This window comes from Oryzias melastigma, linkage group LG10, assembly GCF_002922805.2.
Source record: "Oryzias melastigma strain HK-1 linkage group LG10, ASM292280v2, whole genome shotgun sequence".
In the NCBI taxonomy this organism is placed as follows: domain Eukaryota; kingdom Metazoa; phylum Chordata; class Actinopteri; order Beloniformes; family Adrianichthyidae; genus Oryzias; species Oryzias melastigma.
The window spans coordinates 3,821,549-3,834,849 of record NC_050521.1 but is presented as its reverse complement, the minus strand read 5'-3'; the positions used below and the strand labels follow the sequence as shown (position 1 = coordinate 3,834,849).

General features: G+C 44.1%; 2 protein-coding genes across 6 annotated transcripts in view; one reads left to right on the top strand and one right to left on the bottom strand.

The window, feature by feature from the left end:
- LOC112138536 (solute carrier family 35 member E2A) overlaps positions 1–7,485 on the bottom strand; it is a gene marked incomplete in the record, with an annotated part of 7,797 nt that extends 312 nt beyond the window's left edge. The window contains 9 exon segments of one of the 2 annotated variants that reach the window (XM_036214079.1): positions 1–559; positions 3,458–3,603; positions 3,800–3,872; positions 3,944–3,997; positions 4,060–4,180; positions 4,361–4,488; positions 4,578–4,713; positions 5,078–5,523; positions 5,666–5,955. In XM_036214079.1, the coding sequence (XP_036069972.1) occupies positions 343–559; positions 3,458–3,603; positions 3,800–3,872; positions 3,944–3,997; positions 4,060–4,180; positions 4,361–4,488; positions 4,578–4,713; positions 5,078–5,357 (1,155 nt within the window). 2 annotated transcript variants of the gene reach the window in all.
- A 2,275-nt stretch (positions 7,486–9,760) lies between these two features.
- LOC112138538 overlaps positions 9,761–13,301 on the top strand; it is a 34,482-nt gene continuing 30,941 nt past the window's right edge. The window contains exons 1-5 of one of the 4 annotated variants that reach the window (XM_024261096.2): positions 9,761–9,868; positions 9,943–10,138; positions 11,772–11,868; positions 11,973–12,141; positions 12,662–12,807. In XM_024261096.2, coding sequence (XP_024116864.1) covers positions 10,125–10,138; positions 11,772–11,868; positions 11,973–12,141; positions 12,662–12,807 — 426 coding nt within the window. In that variant the 5' untranslated portion in view covers positions 9,761–9,868; positions 9,943–10,124. Of the gene's footprint in view, positions 9,869–9,930; positions 10,139–10,928; positions 10,980–11,771; positions 11,869–11,972; positions 12,142–12,661; positions 12,808–13,301 lie in introns of those variants that run through there. The other 3 variants (XM_024261094.2, XM_036214080.1, XM_024261095.2) reach the window with 3 other exon arrangements.

Sequence of the window (13,301 nt, the reverse complement as noted above, 5' to 3'; positions counted from 1 at the left end):
GGGACTGTAGTTCTGACCCCCCCCCATGATTACACCACCATTGCGGGGGTGGGGGCGGACGAAAACAACAAAAACATTAATTCAAATGACCCCTCCCAGTTTAGAAAACAAAACTGCAGAGGAGGAGCATTCCCAGAATGCAGTATGACCCCCCATGGTTCACACACGGTGTAAAAACGTGTCAAGCATTCAGCTGAGGCTGAGTGACCCCCCCTTCATATTTCAGTTCACAGAGACAGCACACTGAGACCCCCCTGGATGGCAGACGCCCCCGCCCTCCTCCAGTCTGGACGGTCAGACACAGACGCCAGCTCAGAACCTGAGGGGGAGGGGGTCTAGTCTTCAGTGAGGGTGGGGGGTCTGAAAGTCCTGGTCCTTGAGGCTCTGCTCTGCGATCAGAGCCAGCAGGGTTCTCCTCTGGATCTGCCGGGCTTTGGTGTAGAGGAAGACGCCGATAAAGACCAGCACGGTCCCCGTGGCCCCCAGGATGGTAATGCGGTTGCTGAAGATGAGGACGCTGAGCCACACTGACAGGGCGTGCTTCACCGTACTGGCAACGCTGAGGAAGAGGAGGGGTCAGATGTCAAAACCATGTCACAGCGGTGAGGAAGAGGGGCAGACGCCACTCCTCAGTTCTGTGTTCAGCAGCTCTTCAGTCCCACAGTTTCAGCCGGAGCGCCACGCCCACATGGCGAGGATCATGGTGGCGTTCAGGCGCTTTGGCTTTTTCCATCTACGCTCAGTGTTGGGCAAGTTATTTCCTTAAAGTAACTGATTTCTTTACTTTAGTTACTGGATCAAAACTGTAATTAAAGAACTCTCTAGTTATTTGAAAAAGTAATTCACTTCTCGTTCCTACACTTTATTTCCACTTGCATACAAATTCTCAAGGCGAAAGCAACACAAACGAGATCCTCATGTTCGTTATGAACTTTATTTTGAAGCCACAACCTCGAGTAAAGTCTGGACGGGGTTCAGACAAAACCTGACTGCGTTAGGATTCTGACTCAAAGATACACTACAACACATGTGGTCTGAGCCAGTGATGTGCAAGTCATGAACGAATCGTTCGAAACTCGCGATTCACTTTACTGACTCAAGAATCATGAGTCATCTTCCCCACTGACTCATTAACTCATTTCATTCCACCACTAACAACTTACATTTGTAGAAAAATATCCAGCTTATCACTTAAAAAAAATTATCTTTGCTATGAGAAATAAAAACCCTCGGAACAAAACTCAAACAACAGAATATCTCGTTTGCTCTGAGCTGCACCGCTCTGCTGACACCTGCAGCTCCTCACCCCTCCCAACCGGAGAATCTGCTCCCCCTCCCAACCAGAGAATCTGTTGGCCACTCCCATGCCCCTCCCCTCGCTGAGGTGCTGCGAGCAGCTCTCTGAGTCCGGGCTGAATCATATGGGCGTGTTCGAGTCATGGCTCATCTGATTCATTTGATTCACCTCGTTTCGAGCTGAATCAAATGAGCGATGACTCGTGATTCATGACTCAGAGCTCACCAGACACCCGAACAGCACCTCCTCTGAGCTGAATCACGAGTCAGGACTCATGAAGGAGCAGCTATGATTCGTTCAGGACTCAGAGCTCACTGAAGAGAACTCATTTCAGGCTGAATCGACTCAGGACTCATATCTCTGACCAATCACAGAGCAGTTCGCCTCGTTTGGAGGTGAATCATCGTTTGAAAGAATCTCTCAGCAGCTCGGCCTCGCTCTAAAGCTTGTAGGAATCCATTGCTTTAGCTTCGTTTAGCTTAGCCTTAGCTTAGCTTTAGCTTATCAGCCTGTTTGACCGGGAGGAGCTGCTTCCTCTGCTCAGCTGCTGCTTTGCCCTCATGGTCTGCTGCCATATTATTAAATTCATTTTTTCATTTTATGTCTTGCAAAGCAAATAAAAGATTATTAATCAATCCCACAACTCAACTCAGTTGATTTCTGCTCTTTATTTAGCTTATAACAATATTTTCTCTTGTTTGCATTTTATTTATTTTCACTTTATTTTTCCATAAATCTAATTGGAGTTATTATTACATCCAAATTAATGTTTGTTTTGTTTTGCTTTTATTTTAAATATTTTTTTTTTCTGTCCTACAATGCAATGATTAGTTTTATTTTTTCATAATTAATTTAGTCATATGAATTTGGACCTAACATATTTTACTTTGCACTCTGGGTAAATGACTCAGTGACTCAAATGATTCGATTCACTTTGGTGAGTGACTCATTAAAACTCGAGTCAGTAAAAGGAATCAAAATTTCCATCACTAGTCTGAGCCTCTGCTCAGGGGGAGGAAAAAACACTGCAATTCATCTTCATCATATTTCATATCTATCTCTATCAAAGTCAGACCTGAAAACAGAAATATGAGGCACACTGACTGTAGCTATTCCATTCTGCACTGCTGTATGATTAACAACCCCCCCGCAGAGCGCTAAGGCGTTCAATTATAGGGTTCCTGATCCCTGCACTAAATCACAATCTACATCCGTTTTTTCAACCTTTTTTTAAGCCAAGGTACACTTTTTTCTAGAGAGAAATCCTGCGGCATGCCAGCATCCAAGAATACTCTGTATTGATGCACAGTCCCTTCAGGATTTCACGGGGATTCTTTGGAATAAACAGCTGGAAGTTCCAGCTGTTTTTCCTGAATGTTGCAATAACAGTCTTAACAGTATTCATTGACAATTTGCCCAGCTAGTTGTTTTTGCTTCAGCTGGAAATATGTTAAATACGTAAAAGGTTGAAGAGTTACTGGACTCAAAAGGATGTAAACACTGGTGGTAAAGCTCCGGGGTGAAAGCTGATAAGTTTTCTCAGAACATATGTCAGTAAACGGAACTCCAGTCTCCTTTTCTTCAACTTCAAAAACTCACTCACCAGTTTTACTTTGAAAATGGGAAGCTTCATTAACACTTTATTTTGAAGATTTGCTTACTTCCTGTGAAAGTAGCGCTGCACATTCGGCTAAGTGTATAAACTTAAAATCCAATGTTATTCTGCTTGAGGACAGATATTACACCCATTCTCTAGTAATAAAATGTGCGTAACAGTCCCTGACAAACAGGACAGTCAGACGCAGCAGGATGCCTCCGCTTCAGGTGCTCGAGCATGAAACAGAAATGTGCATCTGTCCTCTTCTTCTATGGTTGAGGAGCGTCTATACCGCCTCCCAAACGTCCTCTTTTGCTTTGTAATCCCAATGACTTTGTGGGTGGTGGTTATCATAATAATTTAAAATGACAAAAAATAAATAAATAAATCGACGAGTCAACAATCCCCAATTGGTGTAGATTTTTTGTGATCAACATTGACTAATCGCTGACAGCCCCACTATCTACAGCAACCAGCAACCTTTGAGTGAGAACTTTGCTGGAAGCAGAGTGACTCGGTGCCTCCACCCCCAACCCCCCACACACACGCAGGTAAGGACCTACCTGAAGGTCACGGGGGAGATCCGTCCCATCAGCGCGTATGCTGTGACGCTCTGCAGGTGAAACAAACAGCCATCAAACAGCAGCAGCAGGATGATGTCCTGGTTGAAGATAAAGCTCCGCCCACTTTTCCCAATAGATGGAATGTCCTGAAAGCACAAGAGCAGCCATCACCAACACTCAACGCTTCCAGGAGTCATCCTCCCATTCGGAGGTGGCTCTCTGAAGCAGACGGGCCAGTTTCAGAGCTGCTCTGCCGAGTCAGACCAGAACGTTCAGACTGTCGACCACTGCTCGGACCAGCTGAACACGTTTATTCACAGCACAAAGCGAGGGCTGACATACCAGGAGGAAAGCCCAGGCAGGGATGAGCATGATGACTGCTGCGGCGCTGGTGTAGAACTGCAGCTCTGGAGGACTTCAACCACAAGCAGAATTATTACTCCATCCTTCAGACACACCTGCGGCTCCAGGTGTGCTGTGCCGTACCTGAACCTGTAGGTGTCTCCGCTAAGCAGTTTCTTGGAGAACACGTTCTGCAGACTGAGAGGAGAGAGCGGTCAGTCACAGCCTCAGGGCTGAGGCTGATGCTGAGAACTACTGACCAGTCCATGATGTTGGTGGAGAGCGCCGCAGAGAAGCCCAGCATGTTGAAGCTGATCTCTGAGGCCGTGCAGAGGGCCAGGCCCGCCATGACGGGGAAGAGGGACAGGTTCACCCACAGACCTGCAGCAGAGTCACACACGTGTAAACACCAAGCCTGATTTGTCAGAGCCGCTCGACCGGTGCAACCGGACTCCAGCATTCCTCCTCAAAGGCTGCAGGTTTGGAGCGCTCTGACTGGAACCTGATTTATTACAGACAGGTCTGTTGGAGTCAGAGACCTTCAGATCCGGATTTCCTCACCCGTGTACTCGCCCAGGATCAGTCGGGACATGATGACTGTGAACATGGGGGCGGAGCTTTTCACCGTTTCAGCAAAGGACACGGCCACGTTCTTGAGGCTCACGAGACCCAGAACTACCGTGATGAACCTGAGGAACACATCAGACCACATGGAGCTGCTTCTAGCTTCTACATGTGCACACTCTCACCTGCAGCCACCTTGTGCGCTACACCCCACCTCATGAGTCCGACAAACAGCATGATCATGATAAAGTTGGGGGGGTACTCAGCTCTGGACTTGTGCTGGTACAGGCAGCAGGGGACAACCATCTTCAAGCAGCCGATGACAGTGGTGGACAGCATCTGAACGGCACCTGAGGAGCATGGGACAACCGTCAGCGACCCGAGCTGCTCTGGGGGGGCTAGGCCTGTGACATCAGAGACATGGGCGTGGCCTCAGTCTGCTCTTAGGTTAGTACAAGCAGGAAGAGAGGCCCGAATGAGACATTCCATACACAAGAAGGTGAAAACAAAATACGTGATGACAGAAACAGACCGCGGCTCCTGCTCTCACACAAACGTCACAACCCAGACACTGACACACTGAGAGGGTTCTAGTCTGAATGTGATGGGGGAGCATGAACGTCTTCCAGCATGCACCTGAAACACAGGGTTAACGGGGACCTTACCCAGCATGCACCTGTCCTGAAACACAGGGTTAACAGCGGGAGGGCTTACCCAGCATGCTGGGCTCCCCCTCCAGCAGTGACAGGATGTACTTGTTGAGGAACAGCGTGCAGAAGCTGAAGAAGTACCACAGCGCCAGGTAGGTCATGGAGCGCAGGTTCCACGCGCCGGAGTCCGCCTCGATCACTGTAGTCTCCGTGACCGTGATCTTCAGCAGCTGCTCCCCGGACAGGCTGTCGCTGCGCGCCAGAACCACCCGCTCCTGCCGGTTCCGGAACGGCGACATGAGGAACCACAGCGAGTGATGGGAGGACTGCCTGCCGCCCGGCATCGTGCCCGGAGCCGGGGAGGTCAGTCCATCCTCGGGGCTTGGCTGGGGGTCTGGTTCCGTCTGGAGGGCCTTCTCGGGGCCGGGGGGACTTTACCGAGAGGTCCTGCCAGCTACGCCTCCGCGGACTTTTGACGGGACCCGGTTTTGGCTCAATTTGGAGGCGGTCCTTGAGAGCGACGCAAGGAAAACCGTGATCCGCGGGTGTCCGGACCCGAAGGACCACCGGAGGACCACCGGACAAAAACACTCCACGAACCCGACAGCTCCTGATACGCCGGCAAGCGCGTCACGTGAACGAATGATCTTACCTGTCCGTACAGGTGAGACCGCGCCAGTTTGTGCGCGTGCCGCGTTTTGCCAGAGCAACGTGGGAGGAGAGGCGTGGGGGTGGGGGGCACCGCCCTGCCAGCAACAGAACCCGGAACGCACGAAACCAGCTAAAATGTGGACGCTAATACAACCAACCGGAAACACCGGAAAGACGACAAAAGACTATTTCAAATTAAAGCCCCGATCGTAACGATTTTTACATTTAGTTCATGAAAAGTGAACTTAGTCCAACTCTTCTTTATGACCCAAGCAATGTTTTAAAAAGGGTCTCAGTCAAAAGTCCGACTCCTTGGTATTTATGGCCGAAAAAAGAACAAAGATGGAAGGCTTTTATTTTCTAGACAAAACTGAGTTCCGGTGAGATTTGTTCACCTTTAGTTTAACAACTGCAATTCTCAAGCAGTCGTCTAAAAATTGTATTCATTAAAATCAAGTGAATAAATATATGACAGAAAATAATTAAAAGCAGAAAATACGTCACTTCTGGAAACCGCGAGCTTTTGTAATAATGAAGATGACCACCAGAGGGAAGCATAGACGAGGAATGCGTTAAACTTTATTAACAAAACTTAAGATACATACATTAACAGAACAAATTGAACAAGAGGTCTAACAAAAAAGAACAGTAAATGGAGAAAGAGAACCCAAAATAAGATCAGGGTTCAGAACATGCTGAGCAAATCACAAAATTAAATATAGGTAAAAAGAGCCAGAAGGTTTACCAGTTATCCAAACCATACATTTCAAATAGAAGACAGATTTTAATAGCTTTTATATTTGAAGAATTTTTCATAGAATTATTACGTTTCTTTATTGCAGAAATGAAACCTGTAAAAAGGGTTTAGCACACGTGTATTTACATTTATGAATATGAAAAGAAAAATTGAATTAAGGAAATAGATTTTATCATTTCCCGGTATATGTTTTAAACAAAAAGAAACATCTGGAAGAATGTGTTTTTTATACCAAATGAAGTATGCCGATCCAAATGGCAGAAGTGTAAGAAGTCTAAAATAAATGCGCTATGGTCTCATCATTGTTGTTACAGAAAGAACAGCTGGTGTCGATATTCTTTTGAAATCTTCAGGAATTGAAAGAATTGACAGGGTAACAGCTATATATTAATTTGTAGGAAATTTATATGATTTTATTTGTTAATATCTATATGGCAACATGTAAATTTGTTACCATAGTAAATCATCGATAATCCCGTTCCAATAGGAGATGATATGGGAGGAAGTGAGTCGTTTGCTGGAAAAGCCCTCAAATAGATTTATTTTGTGACCAGCGAACAGAGAAACAGATTTTACCAACATGAGACATAGTGTGGTCCATGAGAGTTAATGAAGCAGCAGAGGAAGAGAGTCCTGAAAGCAGAGATCTTAAACCCAGAGGAATTGCATTAATTACAATGAGGAACTCTTTAAGTGAAACAGGTACATGGACAATTTCTAAAAACTCTGGATAGGTGTAAAACTGTCCATTGGGTTTAATTAACTGATTAATGAGATTAATGTTACTGTTAAACCAGTTTTCATAAAACAAACTTTTTTTCTTGTGTGTGATGTACCTGTTGTTCCAAATATAACCAGTATGAGGGGAGAAGTTGTGTTTGTAAATGAGGGACCAGGCGAGTAACATCTGTCTATTAAAGTTGAAGATCTTTATAGAGATTTTGATAAGTGTTACAATTACAGACCAGAAGAAATTATAGATTGCCTAATCTGGAAAAAATAAATGAGGGGATTATATTCCATATAGATTACGGGTTAAATAAAAAATGTCTTAACCAGTTTATCTTAAACGTATTATTTTCTGTTGAAAAGTCAACAAAGTTTAAACCACCTCGCTCAACTGAATTGATTAGAACAGATTTTTTAATATAATGAACTTTATTTTTCCAGACAAAGTCTAGAAGCATCCTATCTATCTTTTTCAAAGTGACGTTATCCACATGCAAAGACTGAGCAGCGTAGGAGACCCTGGACAGACCTTCAGCTTTGTAAAGAAGGATTCTGCCTTTCAGGGATAAATCTCTCTGAAGCCATAAATTTAACTGTTTCTGTGTTTTTGCTGTAATGGAAAAAAAATTTGCAGAGCATCTAATTTTGGAGTCTTTAGTTATAACAATCCCGAGATAAGTGACTTGACTCTTAACTTGAATGTTACAAATGGAAATCTTTGATGGACATTAATTCACATTTGTTTATGTTAAGATGGAGGCCAGACACTTTAGAGAAAGAGCTAATTAGATTTAAAGCAACAGAGACTTGAGAAGCACCTTTCAGAAATAGTGTGGTATCACCAGCCAGCTGACTTATAATGATCTGTTTTCCTGCAATACAGATTCCCTTTAGCGGGCTCTGTGAAATATGGGCGGCAAGAAACTGAACTACAATTAAAAATAGATATGGCGATATTGGACATCCCTGTCTAATGCCACGAGATAGCATAAATCTTTGTGAGGTTCCAAGTTTAAGTTTTATAGAGCTGCTATTGTTATTGTACAGAATTTTTATGGTATTACAAAAGTTTGAACCAAAGCCACATTTATCCATAACTTTATAAATGAACTGGTGTTCCACAGAGTCAAAAGCTTTTTTAAAGTCGAGAAATAGAATAAAGCTGTGTGTATCTATGAGGTCACTGTAATCTAGGAGGTCCAGAACCAATCTAATATTGTTAACAATATGTCGGTTTTTCATAAAGGCAGACTGTGTTTCGTCAATAATTGAAGGTAAAATGTTTTTTATTCTGTTGGCAAAGAGCAGAGCTAGAACATTATAATCGTTATTCAAAAGTGTTATGGGGCGCCAATTATCAAGTGAGAGCAGATCTTTTTTAGGTTTTGGGATTAGAGAAATAAGGCCTTGAATCATTGAAGCGGGAAGTGAGTTGTTTTTAATGCTTTCCTGAAATACTGCAGTTAAGAAAGGAGATAATTGTTCTGAGAATCCTTTAAAGAATTCTGCAGTGAGTCCATCGTTTCCTGGAGATTTGTTATTCTTTAGCTGAGAAATAGTTAGAGAAACTTCTTTAGCAGTGATTGGGGCCTCACATAAAGTTCTGTCATCATTGCTTAATGTTTTTGGGTGAGAAATAGAGTCTAAGAAGGAGGAAGCAGAATCATCACAATAGTTTTTTTTGTAAATATTTTCATAAAATTTTGAGCAATATTCAGAAATCTGTTGAGGGTCATCAATTATCTCATAAGCAATTTTTAATTGTTAAATTTTAATTTTAGAACGAATCTCCTAAAAAAAAGTACGACGAAATTTGTTCTCCTTCTTCTATCCATTTACTACGAGATCTTATAAATGCACCCTGAGCCTTTGATTTGTAAATATAATGTAATTTATCTTGAAGCCTTTGATATTCACATTTCTCAGATGGACAGAATTGTATTTTGTGTTAAAGAGGAAAGTCTAAAGAGAGTGTCTTTCTCTTCCGCTCTTTTATTTTTTGCCAGTTTCCTGCCAAATTGACTAAAATATTTACTCATTTCATATTTACATAATTTCCAGTTAGAAGTAAATTTATATTCTTTCTTTGCTTTAATCCAAAATGTTTTGGCTGTGTTAGGAATAAAAGTGTTTATGTCTTTAAATTTCAGAAGAGAGTTATTAAGTTTCCATATTACAGCTTTTTGAGTCAAGTAAGAGGAGAGAGTGGTGAAAGTAGTCTTATGATCAGTGAAGGGGCAAATAATTATGTTTGTAGAAATATTCTTGTAAATGACACATTTAGAAATCAGCCAATAATCCATCCTAGACCTCCTAGAGCAGTCTTTGTTTGAGGTTTAGGGCGGGCCCACTGAGTTCCCACTAAAGCCAGTGTGGGCTAACACAGGTGTGGCCCCTCACAACTATGGACAAACTCATTCAAGGCCACATTTCTACCCACTTTCAAACCATATGGGCCCACTGGGCCTTGCTCGCTAGGTCGCAGTTTTCTTGTGTTTGTAGTTTGAAATAAATGATCCGGAAAAACTCCAGATGCTTGTTAACAGATTGAAGTCCAAATTTTAGGGTGATCAGAACCAGCTGATCCCACCTGGATGTCTTTAATGACTCACATCTTTACATTTCATTGTATTCTTTCTTTTCTTTATTGAGTATTTTTGTGATATTTTTCTGAATCTCTCAGGTGACTATTGATCCTGAGTCCATGGCCATCAGCAGGTGAGTTCATACATGTTGCAATCGGATCAGTTGATCGGATCAGCTGATCTGGACGGCTCCTGTTTGTCCACCAGGTGGCAGCAACGCGCGTGCGCCGGCAACCACGCACAGGCAGTCCAACCGAGGAAGAATGGAGACGGTTCGAGGGAAGGTGTGACCATAGACACCGACCATCCCAACAAGACTGCAAACACAAACAGGCTCCTCCCACGGCGGCGCGTGCACACATGTCCGCTCCGGCTGCGACGTTCAGAAGATGGACGAAGTAAGGTAAGATGCTGGGAAGTTCGAAACTTTCTCCGTTAATTATTACGTCACACGATGCCACACCCCCTCCCGACCGGCTGAAGATTAGACTCGAACGACCATTAGGCGGCATTTCCGGCCCGCGCGCGTGAAAAGGAGTCAAACTGTCTCCGTGTGTGACGTCAGCGCAGCCGGGATGGGGTGGGTGTGAGGCAAGCCTAAAGCGGGTCTCAACAGTTTCTCAATGTTGTGGTCGGGCTGAGGACGGCCCGGTTCTGTGTGGACCTGCGCAAGGCGCGCGCGATTTTAGGAAGTTAGATGGATTTCACAAACTTCCGGCTGAAGCCTTCCTGGAAAGTCCCTGCTTCATCCATAAGCTTCATCCATGAGCTCCAGATGAGTGGTTATACTATATTAATACTACATATACTAAGATAATACTACATACTTTGCTGTGATAATACTACAGTCTGCAGAGGTGGAACGATGAACTGATGAATCGATTTCTTTTCCAGTCAGATCCATCTGTCTGCTGGTCATTGAATCAAATCGGTGTTCCATTATACAATCATTTCCCAATGAGATAAATCAGTGACATCAGTATTGGATGACACCGTGGCAGCTGTTGTAATGCAGGACCCGGGCAGCGGGAAATTCAGGAGGCACAATAAAATGACAGAGTCCAATGTCCTCAGGGTAACTATTTTACTAGGCCACTGTAACGTTCAACAACACTCCAAACCTCTTGCATGGAAACAACCACCTCACTCATAGTTCAACACCAACAGAACAAACCCTAACTCCCACAATGCACTCCTGCTGGGGGCAGGATCACTACAAAACCACCTGGACTTTGATGCTGATGGTGAGTTTATTTTGCTCTAAGGTAGAAATAACAGCAGATGACACGCATGATGTCATCAGAAACTGATCAAACATCATTCCAGTCCAATGTGGAAACACTTTGAATTCATCAACGTCATATGACCATACAGTGTTCTAGAATGTTCTAATAATGATTATTCAGATGTGGAAAAACAACAGTGGACTGAACTTTATCAAACTAACTTTATCATTCTTGTTTACTTGTTTGTTTGTACACATATTTAATCGATTATCTTGAAGAAAAAAACAAGAATCTGGAAAACTTCACCTGCACTGTTGAGGACCAGATAATTCTCTCTGAGTCACACTGGTGGAAGTTTGAGATCAAGATGTTCTAGATTCATTTTGGGTCACTGCATCAGATCCAATCGGACTGATCAGAATGAACCTAGATCCACTATGAATCCGATTGCTGCTAAAATGAACCATTACACCCCTTGAAGTATACATACTAGAGCTCCTACAGCAGACAGAACCATCTGCTTCCTTTGGATCCACAGAATCATGTCTGGACAGTGAATCGGGTTCGGCGGGTTCTGAACTCAGTCCAGCTCCAGGAGATCTGGTAGTTCTTCAGCTGCAGAGATGTTTCTTCAGTCACCAGAGCTTCGTGCAGCTCCTCAGTTCTATTCTGCTCAGAGACCAAATACTTTTCTCTTCATGTACTTTTGGGTTTGATCAGATGAAAGTGGATCAGAACAGGAACCTGCAGCCGTCGGCTTGAAGAACTGTTGTTAACCAGACTGGATCTGGTGTTTGCTTGGTGTTTCAGTCCTCTGCTGGGCAACCGGCTGCAGGAGAGTCCAGAGGTTCTGTCCCCGAACCTGAGACCCAGACATCAGGACCTGCTCCCCACACCATGTGGACCGGTGAGACCTTCTGCTGTTTGTTCACGGTCATGTTGAGTGGAGGTGAAAATGACCTTTGACCCGGACAAGGCGGGTTTTGTCATCCTGGCTCCTCCCTTTTGCAGATGAAGCGATGGTCAGAGCTGACGCTCACAGCACGCATCTATTTCTGCCTGATCATGGTGTCTCTGCTGGTGTTGTTCGGCTTGACCGTCCCCACATACCAGCAGCGCACTGACCCTCACCTGTACAACGAGGACTTTGCGGTTTCCATCATCCAGCTGATGGGAGTGTGTGAGTACACCTACAGGAGGCGGGAAAGTTCTGCCCGTCCTCTGGACCTCTGTCATCAAAGTCTTTGTTTCTGTTTCTAAGTTTGAATCTAAAGACCTTCAAAAGACCACTGGAGGCAGTAGCGCTCTTTAATCTCTTCACTGGTGTTTCAGCCGAAGCTCCTTCAGTCTGTTGGAATGAGCTCATTTATGTGAACGTTTGAAGACTTACGGTAGATCAAAGAGCGCACTTTATCCTGTCGCTGGTGGGTGGAGCCAAGAAAACTAGTGCTTTGCCCCACCCATTTACAGTTTACAGAACATTGTCAGGTAGGCAGAGCTGACTTCAGTCGTTGTGACCCTCCCACTTCAGAATTTAAAGGTGACGTCAGACCTCGGCCCATGTCTGTTTCTGTTGAGCTTCTTCAGGTCAAGCTGGAGCCGCACCAGTTCACCGCGTTCCCAGCAGGAATGCAGCGGCCGTTCCTCTGCGATGCGGCGTGGTGGAGGATCAGGCTCTGACTGTGGTTCTCCTCCTGCAGTGTTCTGCATTTACTACATCAGCCGCGGCGTTCTGCAGGAGAACAAACTGGAGCTGGTGGTGTTCGTGCTAAGCCTGCTGGTCGTCATGGTTCGCTCTCTGATCAACTTCATCGTGGTCGGGCCGGAGGGACGGAAAGAGCTGCTGGTGGGTCGGCGCACGTCTGACACGGCGAGGGTTCACAAGCATGTGGAAGCATCAAAGCCAATTGTTATCACTAGGGTCAGGAATCAATCAAAAAAAAAAACTAATTAATCGCAAACCTTGGGAAAAGTTAATTGCAATTAATCGCGATACATTTTTTTTTATTAGTTACAGTATTTGCTGTATTTTCAAATAATCCCAGATGAAATTTACACGTAAAACTGTACATTTAGAAATTTAAAAAAAAAAAATTAAGGCTGTCAATTGATTGAAAAAATATACCACATTAATCACACTTTTATGTTGTGATTAATTACTATTGATCACAATGGTTACAAGGAAATGTTATGACTATATGCAGCTTTTGAACAAAAACAGACCAGAGAGAAATATTTTTCTTCATTTTGATTGTCTGAAATGTTTAAATTTATAACCCAGAAGTGTAATTTGTATGAACAAAACAGATCAACAGTAATATAAGCAGAACTCTAAAGACT